General features: G+C 34.0%; 1 protein-coding gene and 1 long non-coding RNA gene across 2 annotated transcripts; one reads left to right on the top strand and one right to left on the bottom strand.

Annotated features, from left to right (window-relative positions):
- Window positions 1–844: 844 nt before the first annotated feature.
- Window positions 845–12465, top strand: LOC147076974 (uncharacterized). Its single transcript, XR_015069750.1, has 4 exons — window positions 845–1070; window positions 5378–5530; window positions 6560–6664; window positions 10992–12465. It is a non-coding gene; the product is annotated as an uncharacterized LOC147076974 (long non-coding RNA).
- Window positions 12466–16266: 3801 nt separating this feature from the next.
- Window positions 16267–24144, bottom strand: LOC147076973 (uncharacterized). Its single transcript, XM_085941408.1, has 2 exons — window positions 23937–24144; window positions 16267–18426 (listed from the first exon to the last, which is right to left on the bottom strand). Exons 1-2 carry the CDS (start codon window positions 24066–24068, stop codon window positions 16348–16350), a joined length of 2211 nt encoding a protein of 736 aa, XP_085797534.1. The 5' UTR covers window positions 24069–24144; the 3' UTR covers window positions 16267–16347.
- Window positions 24145–24412: the final 268 nt, after the last annotated feature.

The following is a 24412-nucleotide window of genomic DNA, read 5'->3' as shown; positions in this document are numbered from 1 at the left end:
GAGAGTCCTGAAATACATCTTGTCTTTTCCAACTTCATATCTATGTGAAGTTGCTTTTTCAGCATATCCAGATATTATGTCAAAACCATATATATAATACTTTTGGATGTGGAACCGCATCTCAGATTAAAATTAACAACCAGGGAACCAAAATATAATGATCTGTGTCTTAACATAAACAATTTCATCTTTCTCATTGATTATAATGAATGTTATTTATAGGTACTGTTCGGTTATACGGAATACAGCGGAAAACGCATTTTGAAAATAACCGATAAACTGGATTATTTGTTAGTTTAACCTAACCTAACCTAACGTAACCTAACCTAACCCAACCTAACCTAAACTAACCCAAACTAACAAATAATCCAGTATATCGGGTATTTTCAAAATGTGTTTTCCATTGTATTCCGTATAACCAAACAGTAGCAAAAACAAATATATTTTGATTGTTAATAAAGTATATTATGCAATTTTTTTTATTTGACATGGGATACTCAGTGTTACGAAAATTATTGAAGGGGTGGGTACACAGATGTCGAAAGTTTGGGAAACACTGTACTATATGGTTCAGTATTGCCATCCTATCCTATGTTGATGGTGCATTCCGTCAACGTTTCCAACGGGTTGACATATCAAAATTGGCGCAATATGGCTGAAGTTTTTTTTAATTCCTAGCATAGAAAAGCTAAAAAATGACTCACAGTGTGTCATTGGAAGAAAGCTCACAATAACTTTTATAAAAAATATACAAATCTACAATTTATTTATATTAATTCTGCAATGGTTATATTTTATGGCAATACTGCTATACAGAGACTTTGTCAATGGTGCACAGCACACGTCACGTTATTCGCTAATTATTTTAGATTGGCTGACGCGAAAGTCCTGGATACCTTTACCCATTAAATATGTATGCAAAAATGGACATAAAACACGAAATTGGTGAAGAGAAATCTGAAGAAGAGGAGAACTCTTGGTTTGAAGTACCAATTGGCGATCCATACAGCACGGAAGCCCGCATTTATGTAAAGCAGGAGAATGCTGACGATTCCGGTTCTAGCTTAAAGGTTAGTTATTAGAGAATGCTTCCTATATACCTACTTATATTACCTATTATAATTGCACTATGCACCCCGGCTCTAGGATGACAATGATGTAATTTATTATAAATACAATTTTTGTAGTTATACTTCTTTAGGCGCGTTTGGAAAATCAGATCAGTGTATTTTTGGCGTGTGACATGTAACCACAGAACAGATAATAAATAGAATACCGATTGGCTATATTCAATACGCCTCATGTTGAAGCAGGGTTTTGAATGTGTGTGTCCTACAAAAATGAAGCACGCATTATGCACGTGCAATAGTGTGTGTAATACACCAACATTAAATGAGCGTAAATGCATAAACCGAGAGCAGTTTTCAGTATTCGACGTAAAACGTATTCTTGACACGTGTGTAAGCTTAACCCGGATTCTTCCTTACTCGAGTCGGTTACCTGCTATCGCCTTACCCGTTATGTATTTCAGTTCCCATTATTTCTGAGTTCCCTGCATGTAACACATTATTTATTTTTTCACACAAAAATAAACGCACTCGATTGGATTCGAACCACCGATTGTTCGGTTATCAGCCGAACGCACTACCATTACGCCACAGTATGATACTCCAATCGTGACGATTATACAGTATAATATTTAGAAATGTTCCGTTGCCTAGGCAGCGAATTAATTATTGTCGGCCATATGCAATTCCTTACGTAAACAAACTATTAAACGTCATAGTGGCAGTTGTTACTTTAAAAATAAAAACAACGATAAATAGTTATATAATTTAGTACTTAATATAAGTTAGTGTATAGAAGTGAACCAACGGCGTTCCAATAAGCGGTCCTTTTCTTGAGTGTAATTTAACAAGATAATTAAGAGCTAGTCGAAGAATCTAGGTTATCACAAGTTTTGTTTTTGTTTTGTTAGGCCAAAGAAGTATAACTTCTAACGCGCGTACATAAGTACACACACCGATTTTTTTACATAAATACTACCTATATTATCTGTATATTTATTTGTTTATTACTACATTAATACAAGTAAATATCATTTGATCTAATTTTATGCGAGGTTATCAGGTAAAGAGGCGTATAAGTGTAGTAAAAAGTGCAAAGTAATAAAGCGTATACTCTACCGAGTCTACTCCATGTAGTTTGGGACCAGAAACCAAGCCAAAACCTAACACAACCCACTGTAACTCAAACATAAGTAGGTTGTGTTGGGTTTTTAGTTTCAAAACACCTTAAAGCGTCAATTACATTGAGCTTCTTTACGAGCTGTTTGTTGGCGAATTTGTAATCTGCCTGTAAAGTCGCCCAGTGTAATCATCGAACAAGCTAACAAGCAGGTTGTAAACACTCTACCGAGAAAAGTTGGAAGCCGGTCAACTTTACACGCTACACACCGGCGTGTGGGCCTACTGCGTCTGCGCAGTAGAGCGCAGTAGCAACCTCCCGGTAAAAAAACGAACTACGTTCTGTCAAAATAGTCGCTGGTTTGTGGCTTCTTAGCGAATGGAAAGTTTTGTGTGTAATCATCAAATCGCAGTAGCTGAATCGCCCGCTTTTAAATTCGCCAACAAACAGCTCGTAAAGAAGCTCAATATAATTGACGCTTAAGGCTTTACTTCAGTTGAGGCATAATCTAAAAAGATCATGGCTAGGCGATGCGCGGATTGTTTTAATGACGCGTGCCGAACGAAATATAATTTGTCATAAAAATTCAACATACGTCCATTTAATCTTATGTTTATTGTTATATTACTAATACTAATAGTATATTCATTGACATGTTTTCTTTTTCAAGTACATAGTAAAGTTTTTTAGTCATCTTTACACGATTTAAGAATATATATTCATCCGACGCCATGACAAAACAAATCGACGTGCGCACACCTCGACTATCAGTCTCCAATTGGCGACGAGTGCCAAATTTCGTCGCACCTACTGTTGAAAGTTATTTTCCGTTTCACTGAAGTACGCTCTTATCAACAATAATAATAAGGGGGACTTACTATAAAATTATCAAAGTTTTTTTACCATTTCATAGGATTGTTTTTTTAGCGCCCTCGTTTTTGCCTTTTGGTATCTTCAATCTCAAAAAATTAAAGTATATCTAATGGATATTATAAGTGTAAAGATGAACCGAAAAAGGATCCAAAGTTCTGTCGGTTTAGGTACAGGAAGCCAGCGGAAAACAAATTTTGAAAATAGCCGATATACTGGATTACTTATTTGTAAAGTTTTATCAAGAATTCATGAATTTTGCCGAAATCGGCTATGAAAATTGTCGCTGTTCCCACCAGGCTTCCAGTAAACAGACTTGTACCTAAAGATCAACGGTAAACATAGCAGAGGACGACGCCGTATTTCATTGCTTAAGAACCTTCGCAATTGGTACGGGTGTAGTGCCATCGAACAGTTCCGGGTAGCATATAATAAGGCAGAGATCGTTCTGATGGTGCCTGACCTTCTTTCTGGGATGGAAATACGAGATAAAGAAGATTTCGGTAGATATTTGAAGGCGTCCCCCGAAAAAGGGTCAACATGTGTTACGCCGAATGTGCGAAATTGACTATTACATGAAATGGGCAAAATTTTGGCTAATTCATGTAATAGTCAAGCCTGTTGCCTTATTCATGAATTAGGTAAATTTTCTGCTGAGTACATGAATTCGCCAGGGTATGGAATTCTTAAACTGTCAACATGACAGTAGAAAAAGTAAATTGAATACGGATGGTTTTATTAGTTATAATTGGACATAATATAATATTATTATTATTAGGTTAGGTTAAGTTTTGTAATTCTGAATTATTCAACTGAATGTCCATTTTGAGGTTAACTAACAAGTGTCAACAAACTATCGCAAACATACAATCGACCATTGCACTATTGATACCCAAGCACGAATCATATCGCGAAAATACCTTTTAATAAAATTCTTCCGTTATCATAATTATTATAGTTCTAGATTTTTTTTGCGCATAGTAAATGGATATGAACGTCATTGTAGTTATTGATTGGTATATTTTTATATTATAATCAATGACATTTGACACATTTGGTTAGTTTGATTAGTTGCAAAAAACACCACCGGAGCGCGACCATCTATTTTGACCATAGATAATATACGTACATTTTGACTAATGCATGAGCATTTGACACATTTAGTTTAGTTGCAAAAAATACCACCGTAGCGCTACTATCTAATTTGTCTAATGCATAAACTAGGCAGAAAAATTACTGCCGAATTCACGCACTCGCTAGATATTTTGTCTAATTCATGAATAAGGCAACGGGCTTGCATTTTTCATGATTTAGGCAAAATTTAGCCCATTTCATGTAATAGTCAATTTCCCACATTCGGCGTAACATATGCAAAAACAAAATTGTTTAGGAGAGGAAAAAAACGTTTTATTCGATCATGCCGATTTTTGGAGTATATCTGTGATAATAATTATGTTCATGAAAACACTCTTTATAATTGTCAATTTTTTATTTATTTTTTATTTTGGATAATAAAATAATCATTATAGACCCCTCTTCTACGGTAAGCAGTTTAGTATTGCTAATATCTCAAAAACTGTGGCAGATAAAATTATAAAACTTTCCAATAACGTGAGCAATGCTATATGGCCAAGATTTCAGTCAATAAAATCACTTTTTGACATGATGCATTATATGGACCGTTTTTCGGGGGACGCCTTCATTTATTGTTTTTACGTTACTACATGTCATGGCTCCCACAATGCTCTATCCTAAGTGTCCGGGCTCTTGAAGATTATTGTGTTAATACTCGACAATTCCATACCTACTTAATACAAGTGGATGTCCCTATTAAAAATAGGAAAAAACACTAAATACCCTTAATTTGACCTCACACACTATTTGACAACTCTGCTGTAAGAGCATCACACCGATGATGGCGATCAATTCAATTTATTTATTTTATATATTGTGGACATTACAAATTATAAGTTTAAGACGTTCACAACATGACATTTTGAAACAAAGAAATATTATTAAAACAGTATTAGGTACATAACAAAAGAGATAGACGAGTATTAAGTTATTCTACAGTATACATGTGTAAATACAAAAAATATAAAGTATATAGGTACAAGGAAGTACACCGGATGAGTTAAGCAGACCCTATTTTAAGAATTTATAAAATAACGTCCACCTATACTCATCCTCACGTAGATGGAATATATCAACAGAACAGAGTTATTGCCCTCCCAATTGGCATCACCAATGGCAGGTTATAAGTACATATAATTTTTACTTTTACGTAGGTATTTATGTAATATTGCGTGTTTTTTTTCAGTGTCCTGAAACCGGTTTTATTAATATAAAATCCGAGCCTGATCTTCAGCTATCTAAGTTTAAGCATGAGATTATCAAAGACACACTGCGTCCATACGAGTTTGAAGATTCCAAAGCTGGGTGCTCGTATTTCGATGACAATTCGTTATACCAGGTAAGCCAGATAAGTGAGATAACAAATTTGCTCTAATAGTAAAAAAAAGTCGCTATTTTACTGCATTAATATTAATAAATAAAAATATTAGATGTACGATGCAATTTTTAACTGTATTTTAATGGATGTACATATTAAAAATACAGAAAATTGCTAAAAAATACACCTTAATTTTACCGCGTACATCATTTGGTAAACGCTACTGCAGCGCGTCACACTGCCTTTAACCTTAACGATAAATAGGGGGCCGGCCAAACATTTTAGCCTGGGGGCCCGCTTCAGGATGTGGAGGCCATGCTATCAGGTATACTGTTTACCTTCTCCAGACGTTTATGCATAGCGTTCGCTAGTCTCCTATTATGAAGTCTCCAACGATATCGTCTTTACGCTCTTCGTTTTTCTTTTGGTGGATTAAGTGTGAGTAATTTTGTCTGTGATTGATGGATGATCCAAACGTATCAAATGATTCTGATTGGAAAACTTTCCATCAGCACTCTCGAATGTGATTCCCGAGTGGTAAAAATAATTTGACGTTAAATGTCGCCTTTTGACAATGACTAAAATTAACAATGGTTTTGTTTTTTTTTAAATCTTCAATACACTGTATCTTTTAAGGCTATATCTCAGCTGAGGCATGGTCTAAAAAGATCGTGACTAGGCGATGTGCGGATTGTGCAAATGACGCGAGCCGAACGAAATATAATTTGTTATAAAAATCCAACATGCCTCCATTTAATGTTATGTTTATTGTTATATTACTAATAATTATAGTATATTCATTGAAATATTTTCTTTTTCAAGTACATGCGGAACGTTTTTCAGTCATCTTTACACGATTTTAAAATATTTTCCTCCGACGCCATCACAAAACAAATTGACGTGCTCACAGGTCGACTATCGCTCTCAGAATGGCAACGCGGCCGAAATTACGTCCCACATACTGTTGAAAATTATTCGCCGTTTCACTTATGTACACTCTTAAACATACTATATGCCAAAATGACACCTATTGAAATAATTAATTTTCAGCCAGTCGCCATTAAGGGCGAGCTTATTGAGGACTCGATACGCCAATTCGACTATGAAGACTCCAAACCAGGATGCAGTTATTCAGATGATGTTCCTGCAAATCAGGTAAAAGGTTTAAAATTTACCTCAAGTCTCATTGAAAATAGCAGTGACGAAGGATAGGCTGTTAATATTTGACATAAATATTGCACACTAAAATTTGGGGAATGGGACAACTGGACGCCAGGACAATTGAACGCCGCACTGTCGTAGACACGTGAACAGAACGTAGACGATGAATTTTAATTAGTTTCTATCTACTACTTAGTATTTTTAATTAATTTTACTCTTAACATAATGTTTTTTAGATTGCTCATTGAGAATTACCATGCCTAAGGCTTTATATAAAAATAAAAAAAACTCTTTTTTTGTTGGAACTTAAACATATGCACGATTAAATCATCATTTATGTGTGCATATTTAAATTCTCACCAACTAATCATAATATAATAATTTAAATATGAATAATAATATTTAATATAATTTTTTAAAAGTACTTGCGTATAAGTAACTAACGTCTATTTATTTTCGTATTGCGTGGCGTAAAGTTGTTCCGGCGCCAAATCGTCCTAGACCCAACATTTGTATTTCATATTTATTCATTTTCATTGAACTAAGAATACAATTTGCAGATGGTGCTGCTTACTTTTTCAATCATACTTATTTGTTTTTGTTGAATTTGAATACATATTATATTGTTACGGGAATGATGATAGGGGTAGGTAGGTTGACTCCAATGAATAGAAGGATTCTGCGTGATTCAAGTAATACCCAGTATATTTCCCTCAACAATACATGATACAATTTAATACAGACAGTTACAATGATAGTAAATGAGTTTGACAGTCAATATTACGAAGATGCGTCGTGAGAAAATTACTAATCGTTATATCGTGGATTCGGCTGATTGATAGAATGATTTTACTACTTGTGTGTGCAGGTCTTTCGCTCCCCAGTTTTATAGTGATTTGAGACAAAGGAAATGCCACGTTAGCTTGGGGCGAACGACCTGTAGATGCATGTCATTGTTTATTTATTTATTTATTTATTTATAAAAAAGAGTATTACGGCATTACAGCTTTTGGCCAATGCGCCATAATACATAATACATACAAATATATAAAAATATCTTAATTACAAATAACAACTAATATGACAAGAAAGTGGACAAGACAGCATGTGTAAATATTAAAGAAATATGATAATATATGCAATTATAAATTTATCCTATTTAAAACGTCTACAAACATTATATAATTAATAAAAACAAATCAACCTTTATGGTGCCATCAAATAAGCTAATTGCACGATACACAGCATCATGAAACATAACATCTGTCCTGCGACGAGGTATCTTGAAGACCGTGGAGCTGCGAGTGATATTGGTGGGAACATGAAAATTAATATTTGCCAGTATATGCGGATTGTAAATGAACCCACGAAGAAGTAAAAAGAAATGCTTTAAAAGAACAATCACTCTTCGGGTAGACAGGGATTGCATTGATAGCATACCCAGAAGAAAACGAGTCGGGAAATTCATTTTATTGTCATTATCATAAGGAAAGAACCCGTATGTTCTTAAGTAGAGAAATCTAAGAAATCTATTGTGGACTCGATCCAGCTTAATTGTGTGCATGAACCTATTAGGACTCCAAATAATGCTGGCATATTCAAGAATACTCAACACAAATGATACGTATAATGTACGTAGCACTCGGACGTTTTCGAATGATTTTGAAACCCTCATAACAAAACCAAGCATTTTGCAAGATCTAGTACTGATGTTAAGAATATGCTGATTGAAAGTGAACTTTGTATCATACAATACTCCCAAATCTTTTATCTCTGTTACCCTACTCAATATTATACCAGACAATGTGTATGGGAACAATAAGGTGTGCCTTGAACGATTGAATGAAATAATATTACATTTGGAGGTAGCGAATTCAAGTTTATTTAAGATAGACCATTGCGAGGATTTACTGCATGACCTATGCAAAGTTCATGCCCTGGTCAGCAATTCATGGAAAATGACTCTTTTTGCCTTGCGAAAATCGCATTATAAAATAATTAATAATACATTTTATTATACAAAGTTGCAAGTACTGCATTCTCAAACGATCGAGACAGGTACCTACTCAATATAACAATGATTCGTACTATTATGTTCGCATTCCGAATTATTATAAATTGTTAATTTAGCAAGAAAAATACTATGTGCTTAGATTATAGAAAAATATAGATAGAGCTATTGCGTGTGTTTGTCCTTCAAAACATGACGAACTTTTTCACGCACTTGCCTCGCCCCCTTCACGCTTCCTCCGCGACCCTTTCCTGGGTTATTCGAAAATATGTGTGATAGTGTGCGTGTCATAGTGTTGCCAGATATCGAATATTTATTCCAATGTTATAATTTTACAAGCGATGTTTTTATAAATTATATTATGGCAACACTTGCGTGTTGGCTATGCACTTGCTAAAACATTACTCACTAAAATCGGCTCATGCGGAGGGCTTGACTATGTGTTATTATGAAATCATCGTCGAGGCGGTTTACTCACCCGACTTTACTGACCTCGGGGCGTGCCGTCAACAATGATTAAAAGACATAGTTAGCAACTAGATTTCTTACAAAGTAACATAGGTTCTAAGGTACTTAAACAAATTATGATGATAACTTAAATATACATTATGATCGAAAATTCATGGTGTTTCCCACACATAGGTATTACAGATGGTGTTGGTATTTTTTAATTTAATTTAAATTAAATTTAATATAACAAACCATAATCCATAAATAATATTCTTCTATCTATAAAATATCTAAAATTATGTAAGGTTTACTGGCATAATAATAGATATTTAATAGATTAACAAATATATTTTTGAAGGCACGTTTTACGTACTATCTACACAATGTAGTCTTAGTTCAATGAAAACAAATACGTATGACTGACAAAGTTTAGTGTGCACTATTTATCTCGGACCTTAACAGCCTTCCTCCACCCTTCGCTACTGGTAAATAGCGATACCATATATTGTTAAGTCAAGAAACGATCCCAAAGACACGCTTTTAATTCCGTACTGCATTATTTTACAACGTTTTTCATAGTTCGTATTCTTATTTCTCCAGTGGTTCTTTGTCCGGTACAAATCTTGCAATCTATTTTTAACTAACTTCCCGACTAGTTAGACATTTGAAACTTTTAGAATATACCAGAACACGATGCCAATGCATTTTTTAAGTAGAATTGAATTCATTTTCAGTTAATTCTGTTTTGTATGAAAAGTTATTTCGAAACCATTATTGGTTGCTAGGGGTCTGGGGTCCTAGCAACAAAATTATTAATATATACGTGCGTTACTATGGAAATCAATATGACATGTCAAGTACATTTTTTTGATCGTTTAAACTAGTCAAGTCAAGTTTATATGATTCATAGGGCCCGGATTTGTATGCACCAAAAACATGAATATATGCATGCACATATGCGCTTAAAATCATTAAAATATGAACTAAAAACTAAAAAATATGCACTTAAAAATTGTCATTTTTATGGAAAAAAAATCTTGACCTCTATACCCAATATTACTGATAAAAATCGATTAAAAAATTAATAATTTTATTAACTAATATACAATAATAAAAAAAACACAAATAATCAATATAAAGTTACATACAATTTTATTTTCAAAATAGTTTTTTTTACAAGTACCTACCTACCTACAATTGAATACGAAATGCAATATAAACTAAATACAATTAAAAAAAAAAACAGAAACGACACACTTAACTAATTCTTAAATACTATTTATTGCTGTTTTTGGGACAATAAGTTACAATATTTTTTTCAATTTGTAAAAATCTGGTGTAAAACTTTTCCGCATTTCTGTCAGTATTTGTTTATATGCAGAAAATGACCTCTCAACATCCACAGAGGTGATTGGGATTGGGTGCATCTAAACTACCTACCTACCTAGTTAAGTTATATTTCGACAATAATAAGTTAAATAAACTAAAAATATTAATGCAAAAGCCCTAAAATAGGTATGCATTTATTTATGAAATATGCACTAATCTCCGAAATACGCTCTAACGTCTCAAATATTCATTTATATGCACAATAAAATTTTATTTTTGGATTCTGTGTGTTTCAAAATGGATTTCTGTGCAACTCTCATAGCTGTGCATATACCATAAGAAAACATGCACTAGCATATAAATCCGGGCCCTGAATTGATTCAACAGAAAATTTTAAAACGTTGTATATAAAAAGTTATTTTTATCTTGTAATTATTAATAATGATAATAAAATATAATGCACCATTTATTTGGAATCTTAACAGCCTACCTCCACCTCTCACCACTAATTTGTAGTTATTTTTTTTGCAGACATTAATGATAAACTGCGACTCTACCTCTGTTGTGGATGCTGTCCAGTCACGTCGAGAGATTGACATTCAAGAACATGACATTAAAAAGGAAACAACGTTCGTTTCTGACAAAGAAGTATGTCTTAAATTGGATAAACTTTCATTTTATGACAGAAATTTTGTATGCGATGTTTGTTTTACTTTCTTCCCTGCTGAACATATTTTAAAGGAACATAAACTAACCCACGATGTGTTAAATATTGTCAATAATGAAGTCAAATGTGACACAAAAACAACGAGCTCGAAGACATATAAAACAGTACAAGTTCGAAAAAAATCTTTCATGTGTACTCTATGTGACTACAAGTGTATGTCTCGACGCGAGTTAGAAAAACATTCAATGAATCATAACCGTATAAAACCATTTAAATGTAGTGAATGCAATTTCAGTTGTGTTACATCAAGTAATTTAAAAATACATCAAACTGTTCATAGTGAAGAAAAACCTTTTGAATGTAGTTTGTGTCATTACAAATGCAAATTAGCAGGTACATTAAAGTTACATAAAATTTTTCATAGTAGTGAAAAACCTTTTAAATGCAGCATTTGTAATTACAAATGCGTAAATTCCAGTAGCTTGAAAAAACATATAAATGTACATAGTGCTGAAAAAATTCATAAGTGCGAGTTCTGTGAATATATATGCAAAGATTCACGTTCCCTTAAAAGGCATTCAATACTTCATGCTGAAGACAAGCGTTTAAATTGTAGTCATTGTGACTATACATGTGAAAGAAAAATTGACTTAAAGAAACATATTATGCAGGTGCATACTGACGTAAAACAATATGAATGTGATTCTTGTAACTATAAATGCAAGACGTCCAGCAGTTTAAAGAGACATAAAATTGGTCATAGTGGAGAAAAACCTTTTAAGTGTGATGAATGCGATTACAGGTGCAGCGAGTATAGTGTTTTGAGAAGGCATAGAATGATTCATAGTGGCGAAAAACCGTATGAATGCGACTTATGTGATTACAAATGTTCGCAAGCATTTACACTGAAGACTCATATGTTGGTTCATTCTGGGGATAAACCTTATATGTGTGATTTGTGTGATTTTAAATGCCGCAAGGCCACTAGATTGACGTTACATAAAACTGTTCACGGTGGGGTAGAACCTTTCAAGTGTACTGAATGCAATTTTCGGTGTATAAAATCTAGTAGCATGGAAAAACATAAAATACTGAATTGTGGTAAACTTTTCAGTTGTGATCTATGTGATTATAAAAGTGAACAAGTTGGAACGCTAAAAAGACACATGTTAATTCATGGCAACGTAAAACCGTTTATGTGCAATATATGTGAATTTAAATGCAAAGATTCCGGCACATTAATTCGACATAAATTAATACACAGCGAAGAAAAACCTTTCACGTGTAGTCTTTGTGATTATAAATGTAAAAGTGTTGTCAAATTAAAAAGACACAACATCGTCCATAGTAACGAAATGCCATTTCAATGCAATATATGTGATTTTAAATTCAAACATTCCGTTAACTTGAAGAAACATAGTATGATACATAGCGGTGAAAAGCCGTATATATGTGATGTTTGTGATTACAAAACTACAACAAATAGTCACCTGAAAAGACATAAATTAGTTCATACTAGTGAAAAACGTTTCGGGTGTTCTGTATGTGACTTTAAATGCAACAGCGCTAATTACTTGAAAAAGCATAAAATGATACATGCCGGCGAACACTCATTTAAGTGCAGTTTGTGCGATTATACATGTATAAATTCTGGTAGTTGGAAGAGACATCAAATGATACATAACGGGGAAAAACCCCACCAGTGTACTTTATGCGATTATAAATGTATAAATGGATTTGATTTAAAGAAACATACGTGGGTTCATACAGGAGAAAAACCGTTTAAATGCAAATTGTGTGATTACAAATGTACAAAACGAAGATTCTTAAAGAAACATGAAAGTGTTCATTGTGTAGTGACACCGGAGTGATGTGAATATAGTTAATTTATTTGAGAAATGGAAATGACGTGTCTCTATTATTAGCGTTTTATTAATCTAGAATTCTGCAAGAACTTCCTATATCTCCCACTGTCAATAACTAGAATATTAAAACTAATGGAGTGATGCTTTTGAACCACATTTCAACATATGAAGCGTACTGTTATGTCTCAGATAATATAATGGACAAAGCTTTAGATGCTTCACAAATATATTAAATCGATATGTAGGTATAGTATATGTTGAGAGATACCCGTCTAATAGAATAATATAACAATATAATTAAGTAATATAATTAATAATATAAGAATATAGAAGTACGTGTCGAGACCTAGCACTCGCTGTGCCGATGCTAGATACCGACTATTGTTTGTAAGAGGGAGACAGATTCTACTTCCCACTATTACGCCGCACCTGTGTGTGTCGGCGTGATACTAGTATTTAGTTCTCTTCGGTTATTTGATAACGCGTGCATATAAAATGTAATCTTTCTGTATAATGATATTCATGCAGTTTAATCTAAATAAAGTTAATCGTATATTAAAACTACGTTGCTTATTTACGATCTTCAAAACAATCCACTATTCCCAACAGTATAGAATAATATTATTAACATATTTCACATTTGGATTGATTGTTATTAGGGGAATCGTGATAGATTTCCGTGTATATTTTCGTCAGGTAATAATTATCACATAACAAAAGATTTCACAGTTTTCAGAAAAAGATGAAGAATAACTTTTTCGAAGATTCTTTATTTTCAGAGGGTTGGAGCGGATCCTTTTTTGAGTTGCTCTGCTCCAGGTCCACTCCGGGACATAATACTTGGTCCAGCTCCTCTTTAGGGTCTATTCCGCTCCCGGTAAAAAGTTTGAATATGTATTCTTTAACCTATATTCTGTAACCTTTACATGAGGTTGTATGGATACTATCCGTGGCTTTATCTAACTGACTTTCTCTTAGACATGCTTATATACTGCAGTCTGCAATTTAGAAGAAACCTTTATTTAGCTACGTATTTTTTTCGACTTATACGAGGTATAAATGAGAACTCTGCCATTCTGGGCAGTGTTGACCTGTGTCCCTGATAACTATCTTAGAAATAGAGACCATCAGTTGTTTATTCTCCCAAGGTGCAGAACCAACCTGTCACTGGTAATGCCAATTGGGAGGGCGATAACTATGATATATTCCGCCTACGTGAGAATGAGTTTAGGTGGACGTTGTTTTATAAATTTTCAAAATAGGGTCTGCTTAATTCATTCGGTGTACTTCCTTGTACCTATCTAATTTATCTACTGATTATATATATATATATCTTTGTTTCTAAATGTCATGTTGTGAACGTCTTAAACTTATAATTTGTAATGTCCACAATATGTTCAAAAAATAAATAAATTGAAATTGAATCGAAATTAAATGTAGGTAGTTAATATGTTAAAAATTTAAAAAATAAGTAGTTTTAAAATAAGGTTAATTATTCGTCATTTTATTAAAGAAAATCGTCAGCAAATCGTCTTTCATTATCTCTCTTCTCACTTAGAATTAATTTTAGGCCAAAAATTTAATAATAATAAAAAAACATCCGGAGCAGTTGAGCACTAGACATTTTCGGTGCTCCGGGTAAAACTCCATTGCTCTACTACTCCGTGCTCTTGGTCCAAGCTTCGCTCCAGCACGAAATAAACAGTCGTTCTCATTCGGTAACGACAGAAAAATAACAATGACATATGTTTGTTTTCTGTTGGCTTCTATATTAATGAAGTCATTTTTCTAGAACTTCTATTTACCAAATGTTTATATTATCATAATCATAACCTGACACTGATCACGGCTGCAATCAGCAAAGGAAGGCAGAGAGTGCTTATCCCCGGAGCAACGGTAACGGCTGCCTACCGATGACCATAGCCACGTATGACGCCAGAACACTATCCAGCAACGCCAAACTTGAGGAACTTCAGCAACAACTCAGCGAAATCCACTGGGACGTCGTCGGCCTCAGCGAATTCCGACGTAAAGATGAAGCTATCACAACGGACATGTGCTCTGCTATAAAGGAACTACAAGTGGAATAGACGTTGCCAAACAGCTGAAATGGAGATGGGCGGGGCACAGCCGAAAGGACGGCCGCTGGACAAATGCTGTCATCCAGTGGTACACAAGGGGCACGAAACTGCCACAGGGTCGCCCTAAAATTCGGCGGAAATACGTGGCAGCGAACGACACAGGACCGAGAGAGTTGGAAGAAGCTTGGGGAGGCCTTCATCCAGCAGTGGATTGACCCCGGCTGATGATGATGATATGTTTAACGTTAAGGGTATTTTTCAATATATTATGTAACCATTCAAAATTAAAAAGGCATTATTCTGATTTGATTGATGTTGAAAATTATCCACACTACCACCTGCAATTTGTAGTCGTAGTTTAATGAAAACAAATAGGTACCTATGACTATGAATTTTTTTCGACCTTTCGATTTCATTAGCATATTCTCGAGTGGGCGAAGGAAGGGCGCGGGCAGCGGTGCTCGCAAATGGAAGCCTAATCCGTACTGACGGTTAGACAGTCCGATTTCAGTATTTTTCCGTTTCTGCGTCGCGCGTGATGATTTATTAACATTGTGTTAAAATTTATTTCTGCAAGCAATTTATGCAAAGTTCGTTATTTTAATTATTGATATAATCAATTGATTATATTTAATTTTGATGTTAATAGTAAAATATATACCAAATAAACATTTATTTTTATTTTTAATCAACCGCAGCACTCCTAAATATCTTATCCACGAGCCGCCACTCCCTGTTATGTCCCTACATGTGGGAATAAAAACTAGAATATTTACCAATAGGTGGGTGCTATCGGAATGTTGAATAAGTGCACACGTCATCATAAGTTAATATAAGTTTTCGATCCACCTATAAGATTTTTACCCCACTTATTGCATTTATTGGTTTTTTTAAATTTCAGCAACAGACAATCGTCTTTTCAATTTTTTTAATATAATCATTTATGCGAATCAAAATGGTTAGGTTATTAAAATTATAAAACCAAAAGTATTTAAGTAGTTTTTAATTTATTTTATTTAGCAAAACAATATTGATTATAAATATGTATAAAAATAGATTAGTGAGAAGACATTGCAAACAGGAAAGTTTCCATATATAAATTATAATAAATAGTAAAGCTTACCAAGATAGCGATAACATAAAATAGAAAAAAAAATAGAAAAAATTACAAAGAAAAATTTAATAATTTTAAATAAAAAAATTATAATAAAAGTGGAATAAGTACTACAAACATTGTGTTTTCTTAAATTAAATAATTAATAAAATATATGATTTCAATTACTGTGGGTCTGTCTGGTTTGTCGAGAATGGGTCTTTATATGTTTTTTGAGTCTTCTGACTTCCAAGCATTTAAACGAGCAAACATCGCATTGGTATAGTTTTCCACCGGTATGTCTTTTCTTATGTATTTTCAGTTCGTACAACTGCCTGCATTTAAAAGAGCAAACATTGCATTGGTGTGGTTTTTCGTCAGTATGTGTCATTTTATGTCGACTGAGATTTCCGAATTGCGCGGATTTATATGAGCAAACATCACATTGGTAAGGTTTTTCACCAGAATGTTTTCTTTTATGCGCTTTGAGATTATCGAGTTGCGAAGTTTTAAAGGAGCAAACATTACATTTGAATGGTTTTTTACCAGTATGTGTCATTTTGTGTCTAGTGAGATTAGAGCTCTGCGCGCATTTAAATGAGCAAATGTCGCATTTGTAAGGTTTTTCACCAGTATGTGTCCTTTTATGCACTTTATGAATACTAAGGTGCTTGGTTGTAAATGAGCAAAGATTGCATTTATATGGTCTTTCCTCAGTATGTGTTTTTTTATGTGTTTTGAGACTAAAAGATTGCACGCATTTATATGGGCATACGTCGCATTGGTATGGTTTTTCACCGGTATGTGTTCTCTTGTGCTTTTGCAGATCACCAAGTGCTATGGTTTTATATGGACAAACGTTGCATTTATGTGGTTTTTCACCAGTATGTGTCATTTGATGTTTCTTTAAACTATATAATTGAGAAAATCTATACGAACACACATCACATTGATATGGCTTTTCACCAGTATGCGTCATCTTATGGGCTTTGAGAGATACGAGATGTAAGCTTTTAAACGAGCATACATCGCATTTGTATCGTTTTTCACTGGTATGTATAATATTATGTCTTTTGAGATTCTCGAGCACCGTACTTGTATACGAGCAAATGTTGCATTCATATAGCTCTCCATCAATATGCGTAAGTTTATGTCTTTTAAGACAATTTGGGTGCGCGGATCTAAATAAGCAAACATCGCATTCGTATGGTTTGTCACCAGTGTGCGTTATTTTATGTTTCTTTAAAGAACCACGCGTGGAAAACTTTTGGAAACATACTTCGCATTGAAAGCGTTTTTTACCAGAATGTACCAACTGATGTGTCCTCACGTTACTGGAACTCGAGCTTCGAAACGAGCACAGATTACATTTGTACGGCTTTTCACCAGTGTGTTTCATTTTATGTGTTTTTAGATTACTGATACACGCGGTTTGAAATGAACAAACATCGCATTTGTATGGCTTTTCATTATTATTCATCGTATTATACTTTCTGCATAAAATATTGTGACTTATTAGTGCATTTGGAGTTCCGAATATTGCGTAACATTTGTTGCAAATATAATTACTAGGAAAATGTGTTACTTCTTTTAACATAATTCTGACCTCTTTCGATGTATTGAGGGATTGAAGCACTTTCCGTTTAATGTTTTGTTCAACTATAGTTATTTCTGAACACTGTCTCATCTCGTCATGTGAGGAAACATCGGATTCGTATATGTTTTCAGACTTTATGCATGAAATTCCGTGATTCTCTAGATCACTCAGGGATCCAAAAACCGTGTAACAATCACTGCAAATATAATTTCGAGCAAAATATATATCTCTCTTCAACATAATTCGCACCACTTTCGACAAATACAGCGTTTGTATTTCTAGTTTAATATTAGTGGAAACATCGGATTTAAGTGATGAGTTTTGAGATTTACCACATATTTTTTCGTGATTTTTGAGATCATTTAAGATTTCAAACAATGCATCACAAATTTTGCATATATAATTACGTGGAAAATGTCCGAGTCTTCTTAGCTTAATTTGAACTTCCTTCAGAGAATTGAGTGACTGTAGAACTTCCTGCTTGATATTTTCTTCATCAATAGTGATCTCTGAATACTGTACCATCATATCTTCGGTTTCTTCAGTTGCAGATTGAAATTCAGTGATGAGATCGTCGTTTGTATTAAATTTATCTGAAGTCATTGTATTCATTGGATGGTCAGACTCATTGTCATAATCAGTGGAACATCTCTGCGTAGAAAGCTGCAAAAATTGAAATTATGATGTTAAACGACATTACAATGAACAGTATAAATGTTTGATGTAGATCCGATCCTCTTTTTGCACGGTTTCGAAATAACACAATTAAAAAAAAAAACTAAAAAGATTAAAAATACGTATGTATGTACATATTCATCAAAAAAATGCGTTGTAATGGACCGCACACCATTGGTGCATACATAATATGTTGTCACCGGATGTCGCCTAGACATACATACAAAAATACATGGCGCCACTAGTCAGTCACTTCAGATTCGATATGAGTGACGCGCCGCGAGCTTCGGCGTTCATTAAATATTTCCATTGATGAGAGTTAATTTTTGCCAGCAGTGAGCGGGCACATTTATTGTCAAGTAGCGACACTGAATGAATATATTTCTCTATGCTAAATTTAATTGAAATCTAAAACTATGTATTTTGTGTAGCTATACATCTTTTTATGTATAAATAATAAATAAATTCGATTTATTTTTGAGTTCAAGAATTTCATATTTTGAGTTGATTTTAAGTAATGGAACCTATCTACCCCGTGCAAAAAGAGGATAGGGTGTAATACGTTACATGGCTATGTTGATAGTTTATTGTTATAAGTGGTTCGCAGCATAAGTTTTCATCCATTGATGGTAACAACAAATTAATTTCAATACAAAGAGGACCATTCCACAGACTGTAGGTTGTATTGAAAAATTTTAATTTTTGTCGTGAAATGGATATCAGCCACTTACTCAACCTATTAGGAACATACTATGGCTTCAAACACACATTGAAAAGCAATACGTGATTTTTTACAAACCCAGGGGCAACAGCATTTAATCTGATACGTTACCGCTCGGCCATTGTGGATCTGATTCGAAAAAAGATTAGCGTTGTATTATTAAGTTAAATTACATTATTATAACTGATTGTTATAATAGGTCGTATTAAGGTTTAAATAGACTATATTATGAAGATTGGGCACATATGTGCAAGAGCGTTTTAGTTTCTATGATCATAATATCTATGTCATTCCGACATATTATACATATATATTGTATGACAGCTATTACATCGTATTTACACTCTGTGACACCCTGTGACACAGGACGCCAACATAAGAAACGGGTTTTTCGGCATTTATATGACCGATCGTCATAAGAGTCTATTTGAGCCATTAATATGTCATAGTGTCAGAAATGTTTCTTTATTAACAATATCAACCAATGAACAACCGCATAAGCCAAGGATGGCGAACCTTTTTACGTAAGCGTTCCAAAATTTACAAAAAAATATTTTTCAACTGTCCGACATGCCAAACAGTTTTTTAAATGGCGAATTTTTTTTTTCAAGTTTTATAAAAAAATAGTTAATAATTCTATTAAAAAGGTTTAAAATTACAATTGAGTTTTTGATATCCGATCTTTCACCGTATTTCTAGCCGAAGGCATATCTTTTGTTCATTGAATATATTTTTGTTTGTTTTAAAATTACTCAAAGTGATCGTGGAAGCCCATATTCTCATATTCAAATCCAGATGTGTCCACAGAAAAACTAAGATCCGGCTCTATAAAACCGTCATACGCACCGCACAGCTGTTGCATACGGGTGCGAGTCATAGACGCTAAATATGAAAGCAGCTAAAATGGTAGACGGCTTTGAGAGAAACATCCTGAGGCGGATATACGGACCCATGAATGATGGTGGAGAGTGGAGAATTAGGTACAACACGGAACTATACCGCTTATACCAACACTCAAAACTCTCCACCTTCATAAAACTTTAGAGGCTAAACTGGGCAGGCCATGTCCAGCGCATGCCTGAGTCACGGAATCCGAAGAAGATCCTCGAAGGAAACCCAGGAGGGAAAAGACCAGTGGGAAAGCCACGCACACGATGGGGTGATAACATTACAAAAGATGCCAACCAGCTGCTAAAAATCAGGAACTGGAAAAGACGTGCGGAGGACCGTTCCTGCTGGAGGAGGTCCGGGCTCGACTTGAGCTGTAGCGTCATCGAAGAAGGAAAAGATCGTGGAAGCATTTAAACCACTCTTCATTCATATTATATTCTCCATCACTGAGCGGTTTTCCAATTTTTAGAGATTATGTTTGAGGTAAAATAACAAGTAGTTATTATATTTGAATGACTGCCGATAATGAATTTCATAAGGTTTTTGATTCTATATTTTTATTATTAATTCCCCGATCCTAAGGACCGACCAATGCAATCGTATACATATTTACATAAAACGTAATGATTATTCTTTAAAACGATTTGCCTGCCATTTTTTAAAGAATGCGATTTGTCATTATTTATGCCTAGATTTCGTCGTTTCCGTTTGCGAATCGATTGGTACCTAAACATAACATTTTTGTAATATTATAAATAAGCAAGTACTTAAGTATGTAGCTATATATTTATTTGTAATTTTTTATATATATATAATATAAAATAGTTATATTCTAAATTCAATTCAATTTCAAGTCAATTGAATTTATTTATTTTAAACATATTGTGGACATAACAAATTATAAGTTAAAGACGTTCACATCATGACATTTAGATACAAAGAAATATAAAACAGTATTACATAAAAAAGAGATAGTAGTATGTTATTAAACAGTAGAAATGTGTACATACAAAAAATATAAATTAGATAGGTACAAGGAAGTACACCAGGTGAGTAAGCAGACCCTATTTTAAGAATTTATAAAACAACGTCCAACTAACTCATCCTCACGTAGGTGGAATATATCAACACCCGAAGAAAATTTGTTGAACTTAGTTATCGCCCTCCCAATTTGCATTACCAGTAGCAGGTTGGTTCTGCACCTTGGGAGAATAAACAACTGATGTTCTCTATTTCTAAGATAGTTATCATTAAATGAAACATTCGCGTGCCATGCAAAATCATTGCGAGCCACTGGTGACACGCGTGCCATAGGTTCGCCATTCCTGTTACAATAGGTCGCATTAATATGTCATAGTATCACAAGTGTTTCTTTGTTAACCATATTAATCAATGAATAACCGCGTAAGCAGACGATTTGTACTCCAGCGAATCAAATTATGGAGTTCTCAAGCTGTCAAAAAGATTCAGTATCTAGTGTTAAGCTAGTCAAGTCAAGTTTATATGATTCAACAGAAAATTTAAAAACGTTGTGTATAAAAAGTTATTTTTATCTTGTAATTATATCTAGATTAAATGAAAAAGTGTAAAACAAATCATGGTCCTCCGAAAATATCGATTTTTCAATACCATACTCGTACGTGTAGGTCCAAAAGTGGGACGGTCCCCTGATGTGTTATGAAAGGTAGCAAGAAATGTCAAAAGTCAATCTTTATATTAGGTATGTATTTACAAGATGGCAGTTGGTATTTTGTATTGTGGCGTGTTTTTAATTTGTGTGCATTAAAATTGTCCGATAGAAATAATGAAAACTGCAATACAACTACCTATTGCGAATGATATAAAAAAAATGTTGTAGGTACTTCTCACCAACTCAACAACTAGGAATGTCCAAATTGTTAATTACAACTTTTGGTTTTGTGACGTCCCTTGTTTTTCCCGTGTACCCTTTATTTAAATGTTCTGTGAATATACCTACTGAGAACAAACACACATACCTATTGGTTTTGTTAAGTGCCCATACGCACTTAGACGGTACTTCTGTGAAACGGCAAATAATTTTCAACTATAGGCGCGACGAAATTTTGGACTCGCTGTCCAGCGTTGCCATGTCTACTGAAATTTCAGTAGATCTACTGATATTTTTGGCAATATACTGAATCTACTGATATTTTCTGAAATCTACTGATATTTCTCCATTTCACAAAATTCCCACCAGCCGGGAAAAAAATTAGCCATCTTTGAAAACTTGGGAACTTCGAAATTTTTCTCTTAAAAAAACGAGCCGACCATGAAAAATAGGGAACCTGCGGCCCGCGGCGAAATATTTTTCCTAAAAAAAACAAGCCGACGATGAAAATCTGGGAACCTGCGGCCCGCGGCGAAATTTCCTAAAACAGAAATCTACTGATATTTTGTCGAATCTACTGAATTTTTTTTACACATTCTACGGAAATTTAAAATTTTGACTTGGCAACACTGTCGCTGTCAGTCGGACACCGAACGTCGAGGTGTGAGTGCGTCATTTTGTTTTGTGATGGCGACAGAAGTAATAATTATTAAATCGTGTAAAGATTACTAAAAACGTTACGCATTTACTTTAAGAAGAACACATGTCAATGAATATATATTATTAACGTTACTAATAGAACAATAAACAGAACATTAAATGGACGCATGTTGAATTTATATGACAAATTATATTTCGTTCGGCATGCGTCATTTGCACCCGTGACCCGCAATCCACGCATGATCAGCCACGATCTTTTTAGACCATGCCTCAACTGCGGTATAGCCTTAACATACAAAATTTCAATGTAAAATAGCTAGTAATCAATGGACATAACTCACCGCCCTCTTCAGATTAATAAAGCCTGAGCATAACTTTTTGCACAAGCGACGAGTGGTCCACTGCCATACTATTTATTGATAACGTACTTGCAAGCAGAGTTTGATATTCTATAATGACTGAAGAGTATAAATAAGTTATTATATATTGTCGTTTAGAATCGACTGTCATTGATAAACGTCCTAGCGTATTATGATAATATTATACACAGAAGAAATTTACTAACTTTGATTATCACTTAACACATAACCACTAAATCAAATGAACTCTAAGGTCTCCAAGATACGTTAAAATAATCTGAAAGAAATCTGAAACTAAGAATACTACAAGTGAACACGACAGACGCGTCAGTATGAGCACTCTATAGATAATGACAGGTCATCCATAGACAACGGGAGGGGCGAAAAGTAGGCCGAGTCGTGTAATGTATCGGCTTCCTTTTTCAGTGGGCTATGGAAGGTCCCATAATGTGTTATGAAAGGTAGCAAGGAATGTCAAAAGTCAACTTTTATGTTATGTTTTTACCAGTTGGCAGTTGGTATTTTGCATTGTCAAATTTCGAAGTGTGCAGTCTTTTTAATTTGTGTGCATTAAAAATGTCCGGTATAAATGAACACTGCAATACCAACTGCGAAAGTTATAAAAATAGTACTTAGGTACTTCTTATACCGACTCAAAAAACTAGGAATGTCCAAATTATTAATTACAACTTTCGGTATTGTGACTTCATTGTTATGCCCGAGTAACATTTATTTAAATGTTCTGTGAATAAACCTACTGAGAACGAACACACGTACCTATTGGTTTTGTTAATATACAAAATTTCAATGTAAAATAGCTAGTAAACAATGACATAGCTACAACTCACAATAATATTGTTTTCATTGCATCTTAATCACATTCGAAACGTACAAAAATTTGACCATTATTTAGTACGTATATTATCTTTACAATTTTACATAAACAGTTGGCATTTTTGTGTTAATAATAATTGTTTCCAAGACTTTTAGGATTATAATATATATATACACAACTAACCTCAAAACTGCAATCGGATTCATCGGCAACCTCCCTTTTTATATTAGTGTGGACATCCGGGGTGTCCGACACATTGTATAGAGATGGCGTCTGATGAGATTTACCTCCATCAGGTTTACGTATTATATCCATTTTGTGTATTCAAAGAGTAAATTTGTCAACACTTGTTTAGCAAACGTTTCCACGCTCTTGCGCATACGTGGCAATCATAGACTAATATACTGTTAATAGATTGCCATCTTCAGGGTTGCCATCTTTTCAAAGTGGAATAGTACAGAGCCTCCAAAATGATAGTATTTGGGGAAAAAGTATAGTACGCATTGTCATCTATTGAAAATGTATAGGTTTTTTGTTTCTCAGAAAAAAATAACGGAGAATTTTAGAAACTACGAGAGCCTTTTTTATTTAGGTACCTCTTAAAAACGCTTACCGAAGAATTCAAAAAATTTCATTTTAAACCGAAATCAAGGATTTTT

The sequence above is a fragment of the Rhyacophila brunnea genome, unplaced genomic scaffold, assembly GCF_057557595.1.
Source record: "Rhyacophila brunnea isolate RB1 unplaced genomic scaffold, BYU_Rbru_1.0 scaffold_13, whole genome shotgun sequence".
In the NCBI taxonomy this organism is placed as follows: Eukaryota; Metazoa; Arthropoda; class Insecta; order Trichoptera; family Rhyacophilidae; genus Rhyacophila; species Rhyacophila brunnea.
Note: the sequence above shows the minus strand (reverse complement) of the source record. Positions and strands in the feature narration are given on the sequence as shown.